Raw genomic sequence first — 24,994 nt, forward strand, 5'->3', positions numbered from 1 at the left:
TTGACAGCAAATGGCATTTTGTACAATTTTAATGACTACATTTTTGTTGTAAACAGTTTTATTTGGGGTAATCATGCTCTATATCTGCTGATACCTTTATAAAATATCATTAATGGCTTTAGAAATTTCAGTTGCATGGTTGCAAAGAAATAAATCACCTTACAGTTTAATTACCTCAGATACAACAGTAGCAAATATCTTCTGGAAAGCTGTGTTACTAAGTGACTGCCACTGATGAAGCTGCTTTCCTTAAAGGATGCTCTATTAAGGAGATCATTTCAGTGTTTTATGCTACATCTGTTGCTGCCACTACTAAATTTTGTAAAGGAATTTAAAATATGACAGATGTCAGTAATAACTGTTATTTCATGCCTACTTTTTAAGGAAAAATTGGAACTTATTGCAATCCTCATAAAGGTTTATATGAAATATTCCATATGAAATCCATATATACTTTTAAAATATTTTATTTTGAGTTATGATATGGGATCCAGGAAAATATGTTAAAAGACATCATAGCAGATCCCCTCTGTGTAGTGTGTCCATYTGCTGAGGAAAATACCAAGAAAAGTCATTCATTTTCCTGCTAAATGTCTCAAAACAGAGTCACTCCTGTTCGGGTCCAACCACCCGAGAGGCAAAAAGGGAGCACAGATGGAAAGATGAGTATCCCATAAAAAAAAAAGTGATAAAATGATGAGAAACAAGGAAAGGAAAGAAGAAAACATAAAAGTAAGGGGGGAGACCAATAAGAAAGAGAAGGCTGACGAGCTGGAAAGGCAAGAGAAATGGGAAGAGCCAAGATTCTCAACAGGGAAGATAAATGAGGAGAATCAGCTGATTAGGCAAAGGAAAGATATAGGAAGGAAGTGCAGCAATAGCAGAAAAATGGAGAATTTAGTAAAAGCAGATATCAAGGACACCAAATAATCAAAGAATAGAAGTTAAAAGGCTATGGGCTGCTTTTTCCCCCCATCAGCAATCAGTAATTGGGAGAGAGGAAGATAAAATGATGGAGACAAAAGTCAAAGGCACAACAAAATTGTATTTTCTAGTTTGTTTCTCTTCTCATGATACTGAGTTTCCTTTGTGTTATTTTGCATCCACCATAGTTATTTTGGGTAAAGTGCACTTAAATACTAATGTATTGCTAATCGCTGGCGAATGCTTTGAATTATTTGAAACAAACTGGGACTTTAACTTGAACTAGTGGGCTTTAAAATGATTCTGAGCAGTTTGGGATTGTCTCTTTTCCTCATGCTTCCAATAAAGTGCAAGTGTCAGCACATGTTATAGCCCTCCCCTCTTTTAATACAGTAACCAGCAAACACTTAAACCTGATCACTCATCCATGTAAGGGGTGTGGAGCCTTTAGTGTGCCAAATACGGCGGGTCCTCACAAAAACTGTCCTGACCATTGGAGGATATTGTGGTCCCAGGAGAAGTGCAGTGTCTTCAGGAGAGCTTGACTTTGACCTGGATGCATGAGGCCGTGCAGGGGTAGTAAACCCTCGCCAGTGCTGTGGCCCGTCCTGGTGCTGGCTGACTAGCCAAGATTAGCAGCGCGGGAGGATAAGTGAGCCAGCCTTTCTGAGCAGTGTAAGCCCCAAGTAGTTTTGCTCTGCAGAAGGCAGTGGATCAGGGAGTGCACCCTGCCCTTTGCTTTGGACAGTTTCCTTGCGACAGCGTTCCCTGTGGTGTTAAGGCTTTACAGGATAGTGGGTAGGTTGTTAACGAATGGCTGTTTTCAGCCTCTAACTCATAGGCTATAACAATAAGAATACATTTGTTTTTAAAGGTTTTTTTAAAGGAAAAATTGGTTGGGTGTTTTTTTTTTTCTCTCAGTTTGGGAGGTGGGAGTCAGGCAGCACTTAATGTATTGAATGCAGTGAGAGAAAATTTGAGCATAAGGTACAGAGACATGTAGGTTGGGTTTGGATGAACACATTTGCGTGTGGAAAATTATATACTGCCTCAACCAAAATGACTTTTTCCTTCTCAAAGAAAATGTGGTTTTCTCCCATGTATTGGGAGATGTTACAGATCTCCCATTGTAGCATGTTTAGCTTTTATCCACATACACTTAAACAGCAGTACTATTAAAGTAGTTTTTGCAAAAATTACAGAGGACTCCTTCAAGAAAGTGTCTGTCTTCCTTCAGTCTTGTATGTTTTTATTTTATGTGCTTGTTGGTTTATCTTGAAGCAGTGAACCCCTGGCCTTTCTTCACAATTCTGGCAGACTTAAAAAAAAATATGCTTACAGCTGTGCCCCCTCCCCTTACTAAAAATAATTACTAGATAAAAATCATTCAGAAGGACTGTGAGAATATCTGATGTAAAATTGTCTGTTCCTGCATTGAAATAATATTTTAAGAATATAATAAAACATAAGTAAAAACAGAATCAAGTTAAATGAAGTCTTGTAGTCTCTCCTAGGCCAGGATTAATGTAAATACAGAATGGATGTAATGTGAGGAATAATAACATATAGTAACGTTCCAGTTTAAAAAAAATCGCAAGTAAGGGAGATGCTTACTGGAAAAGATCCAGATCAAAGTAAAGCCTCGGTATTTTGTTCCTGCCTTGTTGTCTTTACTTTGGCTATCTGCAGCTGATCTTCAAAACCTTTGAAGGTAGAAACTGCTCTTGAGAGCCAGGATTTGCAGGAGAAGGTCCTCAGTCTATGTCCAGTAAAGCATGGTGACATAATACTTAGAAAACATGCTCTACATTTGTTTTTAATTTTAGCTATTTTATATAGGCTTGAGTGGGGCTACATTTGGGGCAGCCATGGGTTTGAGACCTGAGACAGTGGAGTTGTGTCAAAGTTTGGTGAGATCTGCAAGGAATAAACCTCAGTTTTTGGAAACACTTCATAGGGAAAAGAGGCAAGTCTTAAAATGGTTTAGATTAATAAGTCAAGAAGAAGCCCAGAGTTGGAAGGTACTGTTCGCAGGATGATAGTTGTTGCCATAGTGACCAAGAAAGTGGGGAACTGAGGAATTTTGAAGAGAATATCAGCTCAGGCTTCAATAATGCTAAGTTAGCATTTGATGTCTGAGTGAGAGTCCCATTGGGCAGGTGGGGGGGGGTAACATCATTGCTCAGACAGATGGAGAGGTGGTGCCCTCAGTCTGAAAATAAACCCACTTTGTATTCCCATTTGCAGATCATTCCCAAGTTATCTATTGACACAGTTTCTGACAGGGTAATTGCCTCTGCTCTCTCTCTTGTTCTTGGAAACACTGGGTTTAATTCTGGCAGTTCCTGCTATGAGAAGAACGTCGAGGTCCACTGTGCTGTGTGAAAGCACCAATCTAGTATCCCAGAAGTTGCATGCTGTCTCCCGTGCTAGCTGCTTTTTTCTGTGGCCACTCAGGAACAGTGTGAGGAGTAACCATGGTCTACCATCCTCCTTGTGTTTAGGTGAGAGTTTTGTGCTCTCTGTAGTTTTTTTCTCTTGAGCTGGGGATAATGCAGAGTTGTTAGCTGTCATGGGTTTGTGTCGGGGAACACATTAATAGTGTGAGTTACCTGTGCAAGCCCCAAGGTCACTGGAACATAACGGGTCTTCAGAGCCAAACATTGGGCAATACCTGTCAGCAGCTCACTGCACTGAATGCTTATTCCCAGAGCCTGGAAATCCACCTACTCTCAGCATGGAGCTGCATATTTCTCACAAAACATGAGGCCAACTGTCGTGTTTGGAGCCAGGTAACTTAGCTCCTGAAGGCAGCAAATTGCCAAGAAGATGGTCAGCAAACAGCTTGAGTTGTAGTGTGAGTCTGTACTTCACAATAAGTCACTATGTAGGATTTGAACTAAAAACTCATTTTTGCTTTAATAAGAATTATTGTCTTTTACTAAATACGTGAAGCCCATCCAGTGGGTGCAGTACTAAAAATGTCAAGTGAGTGAATCATGGCTGCGAAGAGTCAGGACAGAGTTTGCCTCTGTAACATGGAATCAGAATCTGGACAAGGTTAAGAACTGCTCAAGATCAAGATATATGACTGCCCTGATGCAAAGTAAATAGCGTTTTTAAAATTAATGTCCCTGGCACTGGCTGTGTTAATGCTTCCCTTTTGCAACATTTATTTTTTCATTAATGGTGCTAATGTGGCTGAAAGATGGATGTGAAGAAGTGACAAGCACCATGTATGTTTAAATGGGGAAGGGTCTGCTGAAGTCTGTGCTCATGATGAAAGTGTTTGGTCTTGAAGTCCTGATAGTGAAAAACATGGACTAGACATAAGCTACATAGCACCTGGAGGATATGTTCCTTGCATCAGTCAAGGGCCCCCATGTTCATAAGGGCTCCCTAAATTCACGTGGTCTGTACACTCATTCATTTCTTCATTCACTCCATGCTCCCTTTTTTTGACTTAGTAAGGGTTCCCTGTGTATTCCTGATAATATACCAGTGTCACCCTCTTTTTCCCATGCCAAGGTCAGCTGCTTTTCCATAGGTGAAGCTTTGCATGTCTCTTCATGCCTCCCTTGTCCTCACAGTTCTTCCTTCCTCTCTTCCATCCTTTCCCTAGCTCTTACTTTTTCTTGTCCCTGAGCTATTTTGCTCTGAGTGTCAGCGTTTCTAAGCTATGCTGGGAGCAAGTGCTGCGAGGATACAGGGAGAAAGGGGCAAAGCTGGCAAAGAAGAGGGCTGCCCTCCACTGTCTCTTTGATCTATAGACCATTACCCGCAGACTTGGATGTCTGGCACAGCTGAATCCTCTAACTAAATGCAAGAGGTCACAAAGCCAGGGACTCTGTGTGTATATATACCTTTCCCCTTCCATTTTCTTGTTTTCGCCAAAATCAATATGACATTGCCCATTGCCTAGAACATTCCCTGAAATGCTGGAATTCATCAAATAATCCAGAGTTCTGAAATTAGCTTATTACAGACAAATGCACTGAGAAATGCCACTCGGCCAACCATCATAAGATCCAAGGATGAAAACTATCCTTCTGTACTCTTAAGCCATCAGTCTCTCAGTGCAATTGTTTTTTCCAGGCTATGCTGAATATCTAACAGTTTTCTTATAAAGCTGTTCTACAAACTGGTCTAATACCTCCTTGACAAGAAATTCTGGCTGGCCGTTGTTCTGAGCCTGTTCTCCATTGTGCAGATTCCTCAGCAGTCTTTGTGTAAGATTTGCATATATTTGTGGGCTTTGAGTAATCAAGTTTTCTTCACAACATACATGCTTTCTCTTCTGTGTAGTTTCACCTTCTGCTTCATAACATCTAATTTCTCTCTCTCTCTTTTTTTTTTTTTTTTTAACAAAAATGGATTGATCCACTTTACTTCCTTTACCTTCCTCCTCTGGCTAGGTGTTTCCATGCCTCTAATGGAGTAGATCTAGTGACCATGCAGCTGCAAGATTAGTTTTATTAACTGGCTAATCTGACAGAAAGCCTACACTCAAAAAATAAAAGATTAGTTTTCTAGAGCAGCAGCACTATGGCACTGGAAAATGGTCTGAGCAAATTATTCCATGACCACTAGACCAGGTGGAGAAGTAAAGTCAGTGTGCCTTTGGTTTTGGCTGCTGGGTATTGGTAAAGTTTATTTTGAAATTGCAGGGGGTTATTTTGCTGTGTAGGGCTAGATTTGCTTCTCCTAAGGCAGAAAACTAATAAAACAATAAAAAACAGAGATAATTTCCTGAACAGAAAGGTAAAGGAAAGGCACTCTTGGAGTGGTTTGGGATTTTGATTCTTTTGGTTTTCAGTGTAAATTATCTCAAAAAGATTTTAGTTGGGAAGTTGATGTAGATCATAAAAAAACACTCGATTGTAGTGGTGTTTAACTTTTCAGTTAAATATCTTTCATTAAATAAAAACTATTGTGATATATATTTCAGTTTGGTGTTCAATCTTGATCCAGTTTACTTGCTGTGATAAACACTGCAGTACACTGAAGCCCCAAAGAGATTCATAGAGAACAGTTGTTCACTATAGCATTATTTCTCAAAGATAAATTATGTAGCAGTAAAGACAAGTTCATAAACTTTATTGTATTGTCTTAGTAGCAGTGCTTTTGATACTACCAGGAAGGCAAATTCAACACCAAGGCCTTCCCTGAGGTTTATTAAACTGTTTTAGAAACTGCTCGTGTTGAATTTTTTCCTTTTTAGGATATTTTTCTAAGCACAGTGAGATGGGTGAGGAGGGTGGTCTTTTTTTCTTGATCTTTTGATAATCTTTTTGACTTTCTAGTTATTGTAGCATGCAAAAAGAATCATACTATAAGAAAAAATTTATACTCTCTATATTTGATTGGCTCAAACATGTTGCTTTTTATAGTTTTGCCATTTTTCTTCAATAGCATGCATCTTTGTCATAGTTTTTAAAATATCTAGAAATAGTACAGTTACAGTTCTTCTTAAAATTATGTGCAGCTATGAGCAATATGTACTATCTGCATTTTCCATATGTTGAGACAATGTCCTAGTTTTATGTGTGTAGTAAAAAAATTATCAGTGATAAACAACCAGTTGAGTGGAGCTGTATCTTAATAACTGAATACTGCACTGAAAAAATGAGGATCGAAGTACTTTGCATTTGTATTGAAACGAATTTCAGAACCAAATGTTCTTTGGGTCCTTATGTGGCATCCTTGAAATATTAGGTCTTTCTGTCCTTTGCAAACTGTACTAGTATGCAGTATTAGCACCAAAGATTTTATGGTGTTTGCCTTTAATTGATATATTTCTCTTAAGGATTTCAGAAGATCTGTAAGCAAGTATAGTTTTCACTATTTATCCCTTGGTTTATTTTTAGGAAAAATGTAGGAATGTTGAACTATTTCTATTCTAGACGATGTTGCAGTCTCTTCAGAGACATACTTCAAACTGCAAGCTGCAAGAACTGAAAGACTTAAAGAAAGATAAGAAGAGTTTATGCCTTCACTGCCCATGCAGGTGTATCTTTTGCATAATAATAGATGCTTTACTGTAAAATCCAAGGCACAGATATTTTTTACCACAATTTCTCTGGGTAAGGTCAGTCCTAGGGAACTGCCTAGCTGCTTCATGGTAAATACAGTTTTGTCTTAGTCTTTATGAAGATGTTATGGAGAGGGAGCAAACAGAAGCTACTTTTCTTGAAGTAAAGACATTCTGACAGTAAAGCCATAGCCAGGGACAGAGCTAATATCCATTGAGTCATATTTTAACCCCTTCAGCCTTAAAGCTAAGACCGAACACGTAAGAATCAAAAATTCAAGTGCAATCTCAAGAATCTAGTCACAAGCTTTACGAAATCGCCCATACTGAAGTGACTATGCAGATCTAGAACCTGCTGAATCCCCTTTCTTCTCAGTCCTGTTTTCTAGTGCACGTACTAATCAGGTGGGTAAAGTGCCTGGGAACACTGTTAGAAACCAGCCTGTCCATGGTGCAGTTGCTTGACTGGGGTTACATCTATTCTGTATCTGAACATGTGCTCTGAAAGCATCCATGGGTCAGCTTAAAGCACTGTTTATAATTGCTGCTTTTGAGCCATGAGCTGACAGTAGCTAGGCTGCTTGAGTGAAAATGCAGTAATACCTCAGAAGTGGGTGCTAGAAGTTCAAGTACCTCGGATGAGACTGAGGGAAGTGGGCCATCTTTTCTTTATGTCCCTCACTTTGGCACCAAGCAGCTTTCCAACTTTCAGAGAGAGAATCAAGTGATACATCTACATGAACCCCTCTCTACTGATGCTGCTGATTTCGTTTGTCAGTGAATAGAAGAAGGCAACAGTGAACGAAGTGCCAAATCTCCAGTGTGCAAGTATCTGCATAGAGCTATCACGTCTAGGCAAAGTCAGTATTTATAAGGGCTCTGGGGTGGTGAAGAAATTAGGTATCCTGTGTAAGGGAGAAGATGTTTTAAGCCTTAAAGAGGGATTGATTTGTGGTTATTATTGCTGCCTCTGATCTGCCAACAGGGATCTGAAACTAATCCACCAGAGCAGCACAAGTCAGATATGTTGTACCAGATAGAGGTGCCAGGATAGGTTGCTCCTGCTGTCTTTGATGCTGCCTTATCATGAAGTGATAAAACAGGTAGACAGAGCAAAGCAAGCAAGGGTTCGGAGAGTACGCACTGGAGGAATGCTGCTGGCAGTGCGAGGTGACTGCCAGTCTTTGAAGTCACTGCAGGATCAATTAGCCATTCCCAGCAGGATCCTAAGCCCATGAAAGATCAGGGGAGCTGACCACATAGAGTAGTTGGTTGGCATATTGAACTGTTAAACACTAATATCACTGAGTACTTCCGTACTAAACAGAGACTAGAAAATGCACACTGCCTGTAGTTCAGAAGTAATCCTATAAAGCACAAATTGTCCTTGAAGTGGAAAACAGTGTTTTGTATAAGGATTTTTATTCACTATGAGTTCATACTCCAGCTATGAAGTGTATCAAAAATGAGTCTCATTTTAAAACATTGTGCTGTAGACTATAAATATGGTATGATATAGCTGCTAAGATGTTGGTGGGATTTTACCACTTCTGGTTTCATTTTGTTTAGAAATGAGAGCAACCTGGGGCTTAGTAAGGCTATTAATTCTCTATAGATCTCATGATCATGTGAGTCAGCATGCTCATTGCATAAAAAGAGCTTTATATAGATGTTGAATCAATTGGCAGTGAGTTGTCAATAAATGTATCTCCTAGACACTGTGCAATTGACAGGCTAATGAAGTGCTTTCCGGTTGACAGAGAGCTGTTGACAGACCTTTTTCTAGTTCTCCTCTTCTCCCTCCTGCACTAGGATTTCTCAGAAATCTCCATGCCACAAGCACTGGGACAGTTTCACAAGAAAGAGGGTAGCTGTTTGCTGCCTTGCATGCATAGAGTGGGATTTGGCGAACATGTTAGTAGCCTGTGTGTCAGGGAACCGGAAAGTGAGGACGATAGTCAAAGGATCGTGCTTGCCCTCTGTGCAGTGTGTTTGCCAACGTGTTTTTAAGAAGACATAGAACGAGTGTCATGTGGTTTATCACCCAAAACTGCATCTAGGGGGCTGACTCCCTGTTTTCGAGCTCTTTCTGCCTTTGTTGGTACTGTGGCACTTGTACTGATTCAGTGTAAATAGTTTCCAAGCCATGTTTCTTTTCCGCTTGCCCAGAAGCAGAAGGGAACAGTTGTTTATTTTGCCTCGCTCTTTAAGGCTCCCATAGGTACCTTTTGCAAATGTCTGATGATTGAGTAAACTAGTTCCTATCCTTTTAAGTAAAAGTTCCGCATTTGTTCCTGTAACTCAACATATGTAGGCACCAACAATTTAGGATGTGAGCACTGCCTACCTACATCAAAAAGATGTTCAGCAAAAACAGTTCCTATTGGTTTGCATGGCCCCAAGAGAAACTATTTTGGTTAATGCATGCATAAAGAAATTTACAGGGTGAATCATTAGCCYTAGTTCTTCAAAAAAAAAAAAAAAAAGTTGATGAGAAGGCACCATTTTCACTCCACTGTTCATAGGCAGCCTAGATGATGTTAATATGTTGTTATGTAGTTTGGGGTTTATGACCCAATACTGCACCGCCAGTGCAGTTTGCCTGTTTGCTTGCATGGAAAAGCTTCATGAAAATGACCATGCCTGGATGATTTAAATACTGAAAAGCATGTTGCTTGATTGCCATCATAAAGAGGTGTTTGTTTTTGCACAGTTTCTGAGAAATGCCTCAGTTGCTAACACTAACGACAAGACAAACTATTATGAAACCTCTATTGTAGTTCTTAGCCATGAGTAATCTAGAGATCTTTGCACTTTTCGAGTCACTCTGGTCAGTAGAGAGCTAAAATAAGAAATTCAGGTGATTTCCAAGACAATTGTGATGAGACCAGCTCAGAGGAAAGCCTCTCCTGTGCAGTGTACACTATTCAATTTTCAGTTGTCAAGCACAGACTGCTTGATAATTAAAGCCAAACCTTGCACCCACTGAAATCAGAAGGAAAACCTGTATTCATTTTATTGAACTAGAATCAGGCTGAACATTTATTACCATTTCATCGTAATGGACATTGAGGGAGAAGGAAGCCTTTTTTTTCAAAAGGTTCTGCATTCTGCGCACTGTGGGCCTTGAAGCAGATCGAAAGGAACTCAGGGTATCATGCAGATTAGATAATATTAGAGCTTATTCCTTTACAGCCATTGCTGCTATTTCCAAAGAAGGTTTTTTAAATAGGCAAAAAGGTGGAACTGCTGCTTTCCAAATGTTCCACCATTTTGCTTTGGGAGAAGGAAGGCAATGTAAAGCTCTGCAATAGAGTGGTCTTATCCTCTTAGGGTGAGAAGGATTCACCTAGCAAGTGAGACTTCTTGTCTCACCCAGCTCATCTAGCACAATGGAACACAAATCTAGGGAAAATACTGCAAAAATGAGTATATTAGGGTTTGTTTCTGGGAGACAGAAGGAAGTCCAGTCCTTCTCTCAAGGTGTTAATTGCATGAAAAGATACTGTGTGATTTTCCTTTTGTTTCAGAACCGCCTCCAACTGTAGGCAAGTTTGTTTTCAGAACAGAGCTTTAAGAAAGAGGACAACCTAAAAAAAAATGGTAATTATTCAAACAAATGTTAGTGTCTTGTATTACCTCAGGGCTGGTTCAGATTGCTGATTGCTCAGTTTCAGTATGGTCTGAGTAATGAAGAGCTGACTAGTGAGCCTAGTTTGGTGTAATTCCCTGAGTACCCTTGAAACATAACAAACCCAGAAAGAGTATAATGAAAAATAATAGAAAGGTAGCTGGGGGCTTAACTTATGATCTCTGCTCATTACAGTAAACGACATTTTCATTGCAGTGTTACCATAAAGATTATTGGCTGCTACATAACATAGGTCCCTCCTGAAAAGATTCTAAACAGCTTTGTCTGCATTGTAACAGCCATGGAAAAACACCAAAGGTTTGCTTAACATAGTACTTGTTTGCCAAATATTAATGGTATGATGCTTTGGTCAAAATTGGCTGGAAAATGCAGTGAATACTCTGTTCCATTTTATTGGATGGTGTCTGTGTGACCATCTATGGTCTGCCACAGTAAATGTATATAAGTGGAAAACCTATATGTTTCTCAATGTCATTCGTCTCTCCATAATGATGTGTAGCTTTCAAAATTCCAACCTTTAAATATGAACTGTGAAAACGCCTTTGAAATTGACTTTGGATCTTCTTGCTCACGCATACGTGGGGCTATCTGAGGACAACTTGTCAAAGCATCTGGAATATCAACATCTGCTTGAGCCAATGGTCAGGGGGTAGTTGAAAGGGCTGTATCTGGAAACCGGAAAGAGATTTCACAAGGAAGATGGCAAAATTCAATCTTTGCATTAACCTGTTATGCAAGTTTAAAAATTAATCCAAGAACGTTCCCTTGGAACAACCTTTCTGGAAGGTAAATCAAACATGAGTCAGACACAGCTAATTCGGGTAACTGAGTGAAATGTGATGGTCTGTGATGTGCAGGACTTCAGACATGATAATATAATAGTCCTGTATAGTTCCACACTTTACAGTCCTGTTAACCTTTTACAACTGCGTCAAGAAGGTGAAGTGAGTTTTTTAATTTCATCTCTTTTCCTATTAGTATTTGGGGGGGGCCAATCCAGTGGAGTGAAGGAGCTGGGGACTCCTCCCTCCCGGGCTGGCCACAGTGAGCAGCTGCTCCTTAGCCCTGTTCGCCTGTCCAGCCAGCAGCGAGGCTGAGCACAAATCCCAAACACATATATACACAAATGCTATACAAACACCACCGGCCACCAACAGATTAATGTGGCAGGAGGGCAGGCACTTGCATAAACACAGAGAGCACAAACAGCCTGACCCCATTTCTACGGATCAATGCTCGGGGAAAACACCATTTCAGTGGTCCCTCTGGTATTTGGCTCCCAAAACGTGGGTGTCTCCAGTAGCCAGCACTCTGTTCCTGTTGACTGGCTGGTCTGGCGTGCAGTTCACTGGTGGATTGCATACACATGCTCTCAGAATAGACAGCACACTTGCACAGAAAATAGTTAGAAATAGAGTTTAATAAGAAGGTAGGACAGACTGGAGGTAATCAGGCTTGGCCAAGCAAGTGTACTGACCAGCCTCCCACTTGCATGCAATTGGCCTTGTTTATCCCTCCCTTTCTCTCCATTTTCCTGCACTTTTTCTCCCCCATCTGCCTTGATTCCTGCCTTTCTCCTGTTTTGGCTCTGCTCCTAAACATCCTGTAAGAAGTCTGGTATAATCCTCAAATACTTTTGCTCAATCCCCAAGCTCCCCCTAGGCATCCTGTAAGAAGTCCTATAACCCTTTTGCACAGTGGCCCCCCAGCTTTGCATAGTGCTCCAGAAGGAGTTTCTTTTGTTAAATCATCTTCACGGGTTGCGCAGCAAGGACAAGGGCTCATGGTCTCAGGAGGGGCTGACTCAGGGGTTAGGTTGGTTGGGTCCCCACCCTCCTACTGTGTCCCTCATCACTGTTCAGCCTTCGTGTCTTGTTTGAATAGCGATCAGGCAGACAGCCTTACAACCCGTAGCAATGACAAAGGCAGACACCCCAGGAGAGGCAGGTGAGGCAGCCCAGTAGAGCAGGGCAGCCCTGCAAACCCTGCGTGTGGAGAATTGCAGTCCCCGAATGTTGCCCTACCACTGTCAATGAAATCAGCCATCCTCTGTGTGCAGCAGAGCGGGCTTAGATTAACTCTGACACTTCAGTACTTGTTAAAAAAAAAAAAAAAAAGAAGATGGCTATGTGTATCAGTATTTCCCCAGAGTCCCTGTTCTGTACATTTTATTGGTACACTTTGTCTAGTTACTGGGAAAGAAATACATACCTGCCAACCATAGAATAACTTGAAAAAAGTTCCTTGGTTTGCATTTAGCTATTTTTACCCTCTATTTTCTTTTTAGTGTTAGTTAGATGCACAGCAAAATGCATGTAGTAAATCAATAGTAAAGATTATATAAGGGAATTTAACTAAGCGTTGAATCCTTTAGTGTGGCATTCAGAAGGAAAAGTGAGCGCTGTTTTACTTAAGTCCAGAAGACTCTGTGGGGACAACAATATTAAAAGAACATAAGAATGAAGAAGACTCAAGGAGTCTTCAAGTCTGAAGTTTGCCCAAGGAAGATGAGACTGTGCTGCATGCCAGTACGTTTTCTGTACCATGTTCACTGCCCCTCCAGGGTTGGTTTGAGAGCAGGCAGGTGTGCCTGTTCTCAGATCAGTGGCCCTGAATACAGCCCCACCAACATAAATTCACTGAAACGGTATGAAGTATCACTACATGCTCCTGGAGTTAGAAATGCATAAAGACAAGGGTTGTGATGATACAGATGACTTCAAGTAAACACAACACACTTCTTTCTCACTTGAACAGTCTTTTTCTTCTCAATCATACATTTTGCTCTGCAGCCACCTGTGCTGGCTTTTGCTAAAGATGCTGAGCCTGTTCATGCAGATTCTGCAGCTCTTAATTCCTTTTTATTCATTAGATGGAGGATGTCATTTGTTCTAGTGGAAACCTCAGCCCTCAGGTTTGCAGATGATTCCCATTTCTGTCACTACATTGTTTTTTTCTGGTCATACATAAGTGGGAAAGTACTCTTTGATATGTGAAAAGAAAACAAGGGCAAAAATACCTTAGTTTCCATTGAAGTCAGTGAGAATTTTCAGCAGTGAGGACTTCAGGTTTTGACTCAGGAAGTTTCTCCACGACTGGAGCTCATGCAGAGACTGCATATGTAGACTGAACTACTCACTGATCTATTTTAAATGGAGTGTGAGCAAGGAGATCACCCCTCCTGGATGCACTTAAGGATGTGAGTCCCAGATGAGACATATGTCATAACTGAGGTAATTTGATAGGACTCTATCCAGGTGCAGAAACGAATCATGTTCTTCTTGGTTCTCTCAGGCTGCCGTCACATTATTCTGGGGCTGGTGGGGGTTATTTTATCAACATAATAGACTCCTTAAATGAAATCCTAATTTGGATTCCTCTCTGTTTTTAAAGATACAAATGCATCCTCTTCTTTCCATCTTTGGACAGTTCCAAGGAGGTCCCCTTTGTATGTTTCTGTGGCTTTGTATTAGAGCTGAGATTCTCAGTGCCCAACTCCCTGTGTATTAGATAGGTCAGATTTTCAGAAGACAGGTGCCAGTGTGGCATGTGCTTTCAAAAACCTGTCTGCCAAATGCCGCGTTTCTTGTAAGCTCTTTCAAGTTGAATGAGCAATGCCGTTAACCAGTTTTGCAAATCTTGGCCTGTACTTTTTCCTTTAAAAGACTTTTTTTTGCTAGGTTTTTATGAGCTTCCAGCTGTGCTCCCCTAACAAGCCTCTCATTTAAAGTACCTGTTTCAAAAGGCTGCTGGCGTCTGAGAATATCAGGAGATGGCTTTCTTTTATTACTGTATATTAATTAAAGAGCTACCTAGCACCTACTTGGAATTCCTTTTTGGAAAAAAAATGTAGTTCTCCTTAACATAGAGGATAGTGAGTTCAAAGAAGTGGGAATTAAATTAACCATTTTAAGAGCTGACACGTCTGGCAAAATTAAAATCATCCAGCAATTGCCAGCTCTGTAGGAGAGCAGATGTTTGTAAATCATAATTGCCTCAGCTCACATATCCCCACATGCACATATCTCCCCCGAGAGAGGGACCTACCACCTCCTTCTGTGTCCGGCTGGACTGTATTCACTTCATCACTGCTGTTCGGGCTGCTGAACCATCCTGGCAGGACTGATTATGCTATGGTGAGGAGCACCACAGGGAGCACCTGAGCTCAGGCCAGAGGTCCGTCTGGTCAGGGTCTGTCTCTGACAGTAACCTTTAGAGAAAGAACATTATAAACAGGGCAAGGCGAGACTGATTCTTCCCCTTCTTCAGGCAGTCAGCAGTATATGATACAGCAAATGTAAAGGGGAGAGACTGGGTTTGGGGATCTGGCAGAAGGGAACTATGTGGAATTGAACGGTGAAGTGAAAAGACTGAGAGCTCCAGCGACTGAGAGACATATGGAGTGAATGGGCTTGTTTGGAGGAGCCCATTCTACCCGGTAGTTCAGATGGTGAACCCTTGGACAATATTGACAGAATACTATTTTTGCTTATTGACACTTGGAGTGTTTTTAAAAAGGAATTCACAAGAAGTCAATGTTGGACTATGTGACTCAGATGCGTCTATAATGTAATGTAGCTAACAGCTTGCAAGTGTGTGCAAAAGAGGGAACAGAAAAGGAGTGGTTTCTCTGGGTGGACTTCATCTAGCATTTTAAGACATCTAAATGTAAGTGTTTACATGTGAGCTAGCTGTGCGATCTCCATTGTTGTCAGTGGAAATCTATAACAGAATCTAGAAAGCAGCTAAGCATCTCACAGCAGACACTTATATTTGGTAAACCAAAAAGCTCTCTCTRCCCCACTGACTGTTAATCAAATCTCCACTGACTATAACATGGGCTTGGACATCTAGCTCACCACCCATACTGAATCCCACCCCTCTTGTCTGACTCAGGCTCCAAAATGTGAAACTACAAACAAGAGCTAAACCAGGCTGTTTCAGGGTGCCCAATTTAGCCCATGCCTTAATGCCATCATTCTTACATTGGGAAGGATGTGCTTCTTTTCATATTTTTAATATGTGAGGGATTTGGGAGTGGACCCCAGAAAATCCAGCACACTTTTTTCTCTCTCTCCCACTTTCCTCTATCTTCCACTTCTTGAAGCTCTTGCTCTGGCAGCCATGTTAAGCTTGTTGTATTTATTAACATGGACAAGAATGGTAACAGCCAACTAATGCGGCACAGGCTGTTTCCTCCTCATCCATGTCCAAGTCAGACTGGGCTGGGCAGTGAGGTGATCACAGCAGCATCCTGAGCAGCATCATGCCCCCCCTGGAGAGCTGGGGTTCCCCAGCTAGGGCCAAACAACCTGTGCTGGGAAGAGGTGAGCAATTACCCATTGGGCCATCTCTGTGGTTGGAGGTAGCATGAAGATGGCCCCAGAAGCACTGGGATTTCCAGTGCTCTGCCTAGGGATGCAGTGAGTCTCTTTGAAGAGATTTGCAGGATTTGGAGGGATTAGTGGGGCGTGGGCAGACTCTGTAGAAATACTGGGTTATGAAGATTATTGGGACAGGTGGAAGGAAGGGAAAAATACCACAGATTGTTACACTCAGGAGTGTCTTGGGAGCTAGGATTTGGGGTGTAGAGGCTTTCTAAAGTATTAGGGGTACCTGAGTGTGAGTGGGAAAATAAAGGAAGACAAAACATTATAATTCTAAGAATATTGGATCAGTTTTACAGCTTGTGAGAACTGCCGCTTTAGTAGCCCATGTACTTTTACGAAGTAGCAGACAAGCAGAAACCCCAGCACCTGAGCTGTTTAACCAGTCAGCACTGCCTGAATTTCCCAGTATGAAGAGTGAGCTGGTACACAAACAGATTACAGGCCAAAGCTGATTTTTTGGAAGGAAATTTGCTGAGAGTTTCAGATGATGAACGTCTCTGACACTACTGCCATCTGCTCTCAGAGCACTCACAAACAAGGGGCAAAAGATTAGCTGAATAAAATGAGTCACTCTTGTCTCTTCGTCCTTATTAAGAATCCAAAAACTGCAGCTTGCCATCCAAGCTTGCAAGGAAACCGGATATTTTGTATCACTAACCCAGGTAATGTTTCTATTAATTTAAATCATCCAACTTATATCGAAGAGAAGAAAAATAAATTATTGATAAACTACCAAAATGATATGCCACTTGCAAAATAATTTTAACTCCTCTTTTCTCTTGACTGGCACACTGCCAGCAAATTGAACCCCAGTGTCTGCCTCCTTCCTGGGAGAACATGGTTGGAGGAACTAACAAACTAGCAGCTCCCACAGAGGAAAAGGCCAGTTTCAGTTGCTTAGAGGAGATACTGAAACAGCAATAATCAGTGCAGAAACTGCCTGGGTGAAAGAATCTTGCAATAAGTGCTTGTGAATTTTAACTAATACAGACTAACCAGCGTTACTGATTTAGCCTTTCCCTAACCTGATTCAGCAGGTGGGCCTGGGAACCATCTTTTTAAGGTCACTGTAAATACTCATGTTTTAATTTGGGTGCGAGCTTTAAATACCTGGCTAAATCCAGGCTTTAGATTTTGAAAAGTCAATCAACAGAGGAACCTTTCATGTTTGTCTTCCATATTATGGTACATATCTGAATATAGTATCTCACCAGTATCATGTTTAATTGTGCATGTCCTTTCTATTCTGCATACTCACCCTACAGATCTGTCACAGAAATAAAGTGAAAGGGTAATACATTCCTTATGGCTGATTTTTGAAATCCTATTTCAAAATGCTTAAACTCAAGAAAACCAATGTGCATCAAACAGGGATCTACAAACACTGTTCTGAAAGGTCCAAGCAGTCTGGTGAAAGATCAAAAGTGGCTAAAACTACTGGTTTATTTATTTAGCAGTATTTTTTAAATATTTACACTAGTTCACGCTCTTTATTTCTGAAAATATCTAGCCTTTAGCTACAATTTACAATTGTATACAATTTATGTTATACAAGAGAGAAAATTTTGGAGAAAATTGTACTGAAGGTGATTTTTTTAAATGTCTTTTTGAACTTTAGAATTTTAACTATGGTTCTTTTTTAAATTCAGAGATTTTAGGAGCAAGACTGTACACTTTCAAATTACAAGGCTCATGCTTGAACTTATACTGTAAATTGCAACATTTAGCAATTCATAGTTTAATTTAGAAGGATCACCTACTTCTTAAATGCTTAAGTAACATAGCAGGCTGTGGTTATTGATTCTCTCTGAATTTATTACAAGAAAGCTGTATTCACTGCTTCCTCTTGGGAATGCTCCTCCTGAACTGCATGCTTGCTAGTGACGGCTTAGACCCCTGATACATAACCAAAGACCTTGCCTAATATCCTTGCAACTGCTCAGGGAATTTTTGTTAAGTAAAAGCGTCATTAAAGTAGRCAGAATGATGAAGTTTAATGAGCATCTTTCTCACTTGATATTGTTAGTTTTGCTGCAGCAGCCATAGTGCTCTCATTTGTTACCTCCAGTGGGGCGGATAGAGAATACATGAGTTTTGTTTATGTTTATGTTTTTGTTTGCATACAAAGAAACATGTGTGTTCTCAAGAGATTTTTGTTAAATATTTACTTTGAAAAATATATATGAGGAATAAAAGCAACTGGAAATCTCTATCTGAGGGTTTTCTGCATTTTCAGTCTTGCATTTAATTTCCCCTTTAACTTGACATAATGAGAAGGCTGCATACAATACAGTAGCTACTGAGTTTACAAGAGCTCAGCAATTTGTTAACTGTAGTTATAATGGCTAGTTTCTGACTGTTGCTGCAAACTGCAAATACATGAAATATTTATTTGCATTCCAGATGTTACTCTTCAGGCTAGGCTTTTGACTGAGAGTTGTGCGCAGCAATCTCCGCAGAGCTATAATATCCCCATGAAGAGGGGATGTTCTGAAATACCAAGTGTAAAGGTGCCAGCCATGTACATATTATCAGCAYTCATCTCACAAATCTGGCCTAAAAAGGGTAGGCACAATCAGCCTCGATATTCCTGTCTCTGTTTATCAAGACCCTTTGCCTTTGCTGAGGGTCCAGGCATGCAAACAAATGTATCAAGGTGCCATCCCTTAGTAAATTACCAGCCGTCAGCTGGACTGCGAAACTGTCTGTGTCCCTGTTTTAAGCTGACCTCCACCGCCGAGGAAGGCGTGTTAGTGTCTCAGCCTAACATGTTTTACCTCTCAGTGACAGCAGACCAAGAGCATGTACACAGTTAGTTAATACAGCTTGGCAGACAGGTGGTGACTTGCAAGCAAGAGTTTCTGTGGCCGTGTCCCTCCAATAGGGATCAAAATCATTCAGGACTAGGTATATAAACTCCGTTTCAAAGGGGTTTAGGTCCTCCTRTAATTCAGATAGTTAACTTCTCCATGAGGATCAGTTCAATTGCTTTTTTTTCTTTTGTTTTTCTGTTGTTTGTTTTTCCCTGGGAGCTATAAAAGTGGGGTCTGTTGTTGTACTACAAGTTCAGTGAAAATTGTGATTTCTCTTTTCCTTAATGTAACAGAAGGCAAATTCTGTCCCAGAGGCTTTTTCACAGTCATTATTGTATTTAAATGTTGTTGTGACACCATATGTCTTCTCCTATTTGATGTGTGCAAACACAAGAGCAAGAGTCCCTGTCTGTGAAGGCTTATATAATCTAAATACGTCTGATCCTTGCTCTTTGTGTAGCAGACTACTGTGATAGATTGTAAAGWTTTTATCTTCAGCTGAGATAGCAATGTGCAGCTGAAACTTCCTTGGAACCTTGCCAGAGAAACCTAAGTAGATACGTTTGATTTGTTTATTTCAAACTCCATAATTACTTTTTTGAATAAAGTTTTGGGGGCATATGCCAATAGAAGTGGTCATACATGAGAATAGATAAAAAGAATGTAAGAGTGCTGCAGATATCTGCAACTTATGCAGATCTATTACTAGTATTAACATAATATTTGCATGTGTGGGGGAAAGCTGCTGGAGCACTGACATAAGCAAACATTGTAAGTAGCAAATATCAAAGAAAAACTGATACCAAAAATACTTATAGGTCAATTGGAATTTTTACYGCTTAGCACATGCAGTGGTTGCTGAATATCATTTCATAGTCAAAAGCCCAAATAGACTTTGCCAGAATTTCAAAGTTTATTTAAAGGTGTCAGTACTCTGTTTCTCCACTTCAAAAGCATCCATGTAATCAGTAAAATTCCCACCACACTCTTCTACCTCAGAAGAAGGTCACTAATCTGAACTCTGCCAGTCCACAAACTTGAAAATTTGCACAGAGAAAGCAGAAAATAAGAGACACAATTAATGCCAGAGGTGTCATCTGAGCGGAAAATTCATACAAAGTTCCCAAAGCAAAAAAGTGTAGCCTAAACCAACCTGAGCAAAAACTCCTATGTAACACCTGAAAAATGCTAAGGCCATTCCAGTCCTCTCTATGTCAGCACTAATGGGGAGAAGGAGCTGTGGGACAGCAGCAGGGTGAAGACACAGCACAGTGACAGGGAACTTCTGCTCCCATCCACTCGGTTCTTTAGTGCTCGGATATGTGAATTCACTGTTAATTCAGTACTTGAAGTCCCAAATGGGGACTTCCTTGTTATATGAAAAACCACATTCTACTGCAAGGTAATGCTATTTCTCTAGAACCAAAAAGCAACTTGAATATTAATGGAGTATTTAACTACACACATTTCAGCATATGTTTCCACTTCTCAGTTGCTAGCTTCTCAGCATTATAAAATTAGTGCTGACAGTGGTTCAAATGCTCAACTGCAGATAGTTGAGAACAAGATGCTTCATCCCCTGACTTTTTCTACCTTAAATTGGTTTCTGATGAGACAGCCTCCTTGATAACAGCTGAAATATTTCTGTGCTCTTCAACAGTGATATGATTTCCTGATTCCAAAACATCTTCTTCYCTATCTTCCCTTCCTCAACTCATCTAACCCCTTCCATTAGGATGAGTATTCGATTAGTACACTTGCCATGTACTTGGATAAAATACAGCCTTGTGCTGTTGGGGCTGTGCCTCTTATGAAGAGAAGAATATATGTGTGTTCCAGCTAATAGTCAGCATGCAATTATCATAGAGGTTCAGGGCTGTCTGCGTGGTCAGGAAATGGCATCTGATTCCTTGCTGACAACAGGTGATGGCATACATAAAATTTCAGCAAGGTGAAGTAATGTCTTGGTTTACAGTTGTATTTTCCTTGAGCAAGGCTGTTTTGGGAACAGTGCACCTTGACAGCGGCCTGTTTAGCAGCATGCTGTAAAACTACAGTTGCTGAGGGAGTGAAAAATGAATACTTTCACTCCACCCCACTCTGCGAGAAGCTCTAATCCCTCATTGGCATCCAGGAACTCGAGGGATGAAGTACCTCCAGATGCAGCACAATAAAGCTCAGAGCAGTTGTTGGTAGGTTTCAACCTCCTGACTTCAGTATGTCTTAGCTAAAGTCTCTCACTGTCTGAAATAAATAGCTGCTCCACAGCCATGCCACACAGCATGGGAATTCAAGAGCATCTCTGTCTATTTGGATCCTTGTTCAGTATCTTTTGCATACAGTTGCCAGTGGACCTGGTGTCTGAATAGTCCACCGGGCCCCATATAAGAAGCAGGGACGGTCCTCTGCTGGTGAAATTAGTTTCAGCCTGCAAAGTAAAAGGGGTTGACACCATCCCTGCATTTTTGGTCACATGTTGATCACAGCAAGTTTCTTCAAGCTTCAGCTCTCCTGTGGCAAACTGTCACCTCCAGTGTAGGAAACCATCTTGCAGGTCCTCAGAGCAGAGAATTAATGTGCCCATGGCCAGTGAGGCACAGAACTCCAACAACACACAGGGCCTGGGAATGCCTCATAGCTCATGTCCTTCTACATTACCAGGGCAAACTCACATCTTTGTGGGAGCAAATTATCCTTCCTACTTCCACATCAGTAGCCTCCTTGTAGCAGAAGCAAGCCAAGAGGTCGGGTGGCATTTGGAAAATTAGGTAGGGATTCATACAGCCTCTGTGCCACAGGGACTTGTGGATTTGTGGGCAGGGCTGCAGGATCTCCTCACCGGCTGAGATTACAAGCAGCCAGCAGGCCAGAAATGTTCTCATCAGCATCCCTAAGCCAGCTCTGCCTTTTCTTAGGACTAAAATTACTACTGTTTGTAACCTAAGGCATCTCCCCTGTGTGCTCAGCCTGCGCACTAGGAGCAAGGCTTTGGACTGTAGGGATTGCTGTGGGTGGATTAATGAAACATCTAGCTATACCTAAGTCATTTTATCTTCTGCGGAGAGATGGACTTTCTTCACTCAGGTTGATATCCACTGCAAAATGGTGTATCAGGTCATGCTTTCTGGATAAGCAACAACATGTAATGAGTAACAAATTCTGTCTGGGCAGGACTAAGCAAAAATAGGAAAATGATCTGTATCTGGTCCTTCTTCACAACAAGGGGTGGACAGACATGCCAGCTATGTACATGAATTTCAGAGGGGGAGAGCGTACACACGAGTGTGTGTAATGGACCGTTACAGCTCTTTTGTGACCGGTAGGACCCTCTGTATGCCACAAATACATGAAAATGCAGGGCCTGGGTTCTGTGGTGGCAGTGCTGACAGCTACCAGTCTAGCTTTTGACATGCCAAAAGGCAATTCTAGGAAGAGTCTCAGAGCTTCTCAACCCAAGCCCCTAGACCTGTCCTGTTTCCTGACAAATCCCGTCACTGAAAGGTGGAGTGTCTGTCGTAGAAGACTCTTGTGGGAAATGGTGCTGTTAGCTTTTTTTTAGCAAAATTCCTTTCAGTTTTTTAAAAGTTAGTGTCCAACTTTGTTGGCAACAGCCTAGTATGGGATTGGAGTGGACACCCAGCAGAAGGTAGCTGAGGTGTGAGTAGGGGGACACCTTTCACAGGGATTTCAGTAGTTGTGGCAACATTCCTAATGTGTGTACAGCTGAGTGAGCAGAAGCAAGGCTCCCTTGCAGCTACATTGACACCCCTGCAAAGTACATTTTCAAAAAACACTTTATGTCAATATGGGAAGTTAAGTTTGAGCTGTATTTATTTTGGGTAGGTTTTTAATTTAGTTTAATCATTATTACTCATAAATTATCTATTAATTACTGTGTGATATTTAGCTAGATCCTCTCAGCCATGTAGTCTATTTAGCTTTGCTGTGAGTGCTAGCCATCTTAATTGTAGGATACTTTGTCAACATTTAATCAGTGGTACTTACTAATGTGGCACTGATGTGTTGGTAGCTGTCCCAGTGCTATCAATCATGTGTGAGCAGCAGAGAAGGCTGTGACACCATTGCTCTCTGTCACATTATCAAGCCCTTGGGTTTTCTGGTTAGGGATGATGCTCACTTTGCTGTAAGTGGGCACTCTATCTCTCCAGTTCAACCCAATTTTTGTCATTGTCAACTTGAATACACATACTTGCAGCCTTCTAAGCCTTAATTCCGTAACTGTGGAATAAAGGTTGCTGGTTTCTGAAGGCAAAACTAATTGCTCCTTCACTGCTCCAAAGGCCTCTCCTTTCCAGTGCTACTCTCCTGATAAGTTACAAAAAATGAATATTATGGACTGCAGCACGAGATCTAATAGTAAATTCAGTGTATTGAGACAAAATGAGCATAATGAGCCTCCATTTTTTTGATTTCTACTAACCAGATCCGTTGTTTATGCATGCTCTAGATTAAAAGCCTGTGGTTAATGATTGTATCACAAATGTTCTGTATCTCACTTCCTTACAGTCTTTATGGCAGACACATGCAGGCAAACCCAGAACCTCCAAAGAAGAACAACGACAAGTCAAAGAAGATCAGTCGTAAACCTCTGGCAGCCAAGAACAAATAAGTCACTGGCTTGAGCCTCTGTTTTTATGTCTTTTAAAATTTTTTGCATGTTCCTACGATATTCCTACATATCTCGTGTTACTCRTATTATAAGAAAGCAGAGTCTATAGGTAAAAGTAGTTTACCATGTGTACTGCTTTATAAGATATTGCTTAAGGAATATAAAATTACATATTCTCCTAATTATGATCACATTTATGTAGCCATTTAATATATCACTGTTAAACACATTTTAGCTTTTCTATTTATATGTATATTAATGTCCTCTGTTCACATGTATCACATGTTCTGTTAATATCAGATTTTTTTCTGCACCTATATTATACTATATTAAATTTCATATAATATTGCAAATGATTTTAATAAAGATCTTTATTTGTATCATGTTTTGCTTTCTTGAGTAGGACTTCTGAAAAGTGATTTTCTTGAGGAATATATGTGTCCTGTTTCCTGCCATGTGTTGATTTCTTTTGTAGGAATCTGATAGCATTTTATCTGATACAAGTTAGTTAAAATGTGAAACATTCTGTTCAAGGAGTGAAAATTTTTAATCAGTTTCCATTTCTTTTTCACATTGCTGTTTCTTGCTTTTTTGCTCTGAAGGTTTTTAAAATTGGGGAGTAAGGGAAGGGAGAGAGGAAAGAAAAAAACTGTATCTGTGTAAAGAGCTGCCAACTGCCAGCCTCAATTTGGGGAAAGAGAACTTTCTCGTTTGAAGAAAATGTTATTTCTGCCAATTTTTAAGTGATTTTTTTAAGCAGAAAACCCAAATAATGTATTTAATCTCTACCATGAAAATGCTTAAATTGAAGAACTGTTCCAAATGGCTTTTGAAAATGCCACAGGTTCTATATTTATCTGTACAAAGCCTGCACCAAAACCAAGATCAGAAGCTGCAGTTGTGAAGGGATTAAACAACCAATTGCTTAACATCTGAAATAGCTTCAGGTCTCATCAGTGGGAAAAAACAAAACTACACATGGTGATTTCCAAATAATTTTAGTCTTAGCAGAGCAGAAGTTAACCAGGAAACTCATGGAGCAAGAACAAGTATTCATAACTAGATGGCTCATGTCAGGACCTTCCTGCCCCCTGATTACCGCTTTCATGAATTTCATACCTGAGCAACCTATTGCTGACTTTCTGATATCATCCAGACAGCAAGCCAGGAAACATGCCCGGACTGCTGAAGCAGGTGTGCTGTGTTAAATAAAAAGGTTTAAATATCTCATGCCAGAAATGATACATTCTGTAAAAACCATTTTGTATCTGAAGATTCTCTTATTACCCCCAGCCTCTCCACTACATTTAGGGTTACACCAATATTTAAGTAATAAATTGTTGCCTCAGTCTGGAAATAAATGTATTGGCATATATTTTGTAACAGATTTTTGAATTGGCAGACAGGGATAGGAAGTCAGCTTCAAGCTTTAGACACATTTTTAAGTGGTCTTTAGTACTTCTGAAAAATGAGGCAGTCTTGATATGCAGGTGGAAAACAGTAAAAASAGTAGACTTGTCAGCAAGAGTCATTTCTAGTTATTACAAGCTCTAG

At 40.5% G+C, this 24,994-nt stretch overlaps 1 protein-coding gene across 2 annotated transcripts in view; it reads left to right on the forward strand.

Moving 5' to 3' along the window:
- Positions 1 to 23,814, forward strand: part of RSU1 (Ras suppressor protein 1) — a 120,968-nt gene extending 97,154 nt beyond the window's left edge. For both annotated transcript variants that reach the window (XM_026087145.1, XM_026087146.1), the window contains exon 9: positions 23,338 to 23,814. In XM_026087145.1, the coding sequence (XP_025942930.1) occupies positions 23,338 to 23,440 (103 nt within the window). In that variant the 3' untranslated portion in view covers positions 23,441 to 23,814. The remainder of the gene's footprint in view (positions 1 to 23,337) is intronic.
- The last annotated feature ends 1,180 nt before the right edge of the window (positions 23,815 to 24,994 follow it).

This window comes from Apteryx rowi, unplaced genomic scaffold (genome assembly GCF_003343035.1).
Source record: "Apteryx rowi isolate R43461 unplaced genomic scaffold, aptRow1 scaffold_704, whole genome shotgun sequence".
NCBI lineage: Eukaryota > Metazoa > Chordata > Aves > Apterygiformes > Apterygidae > Apteryx > Apteryx rowi.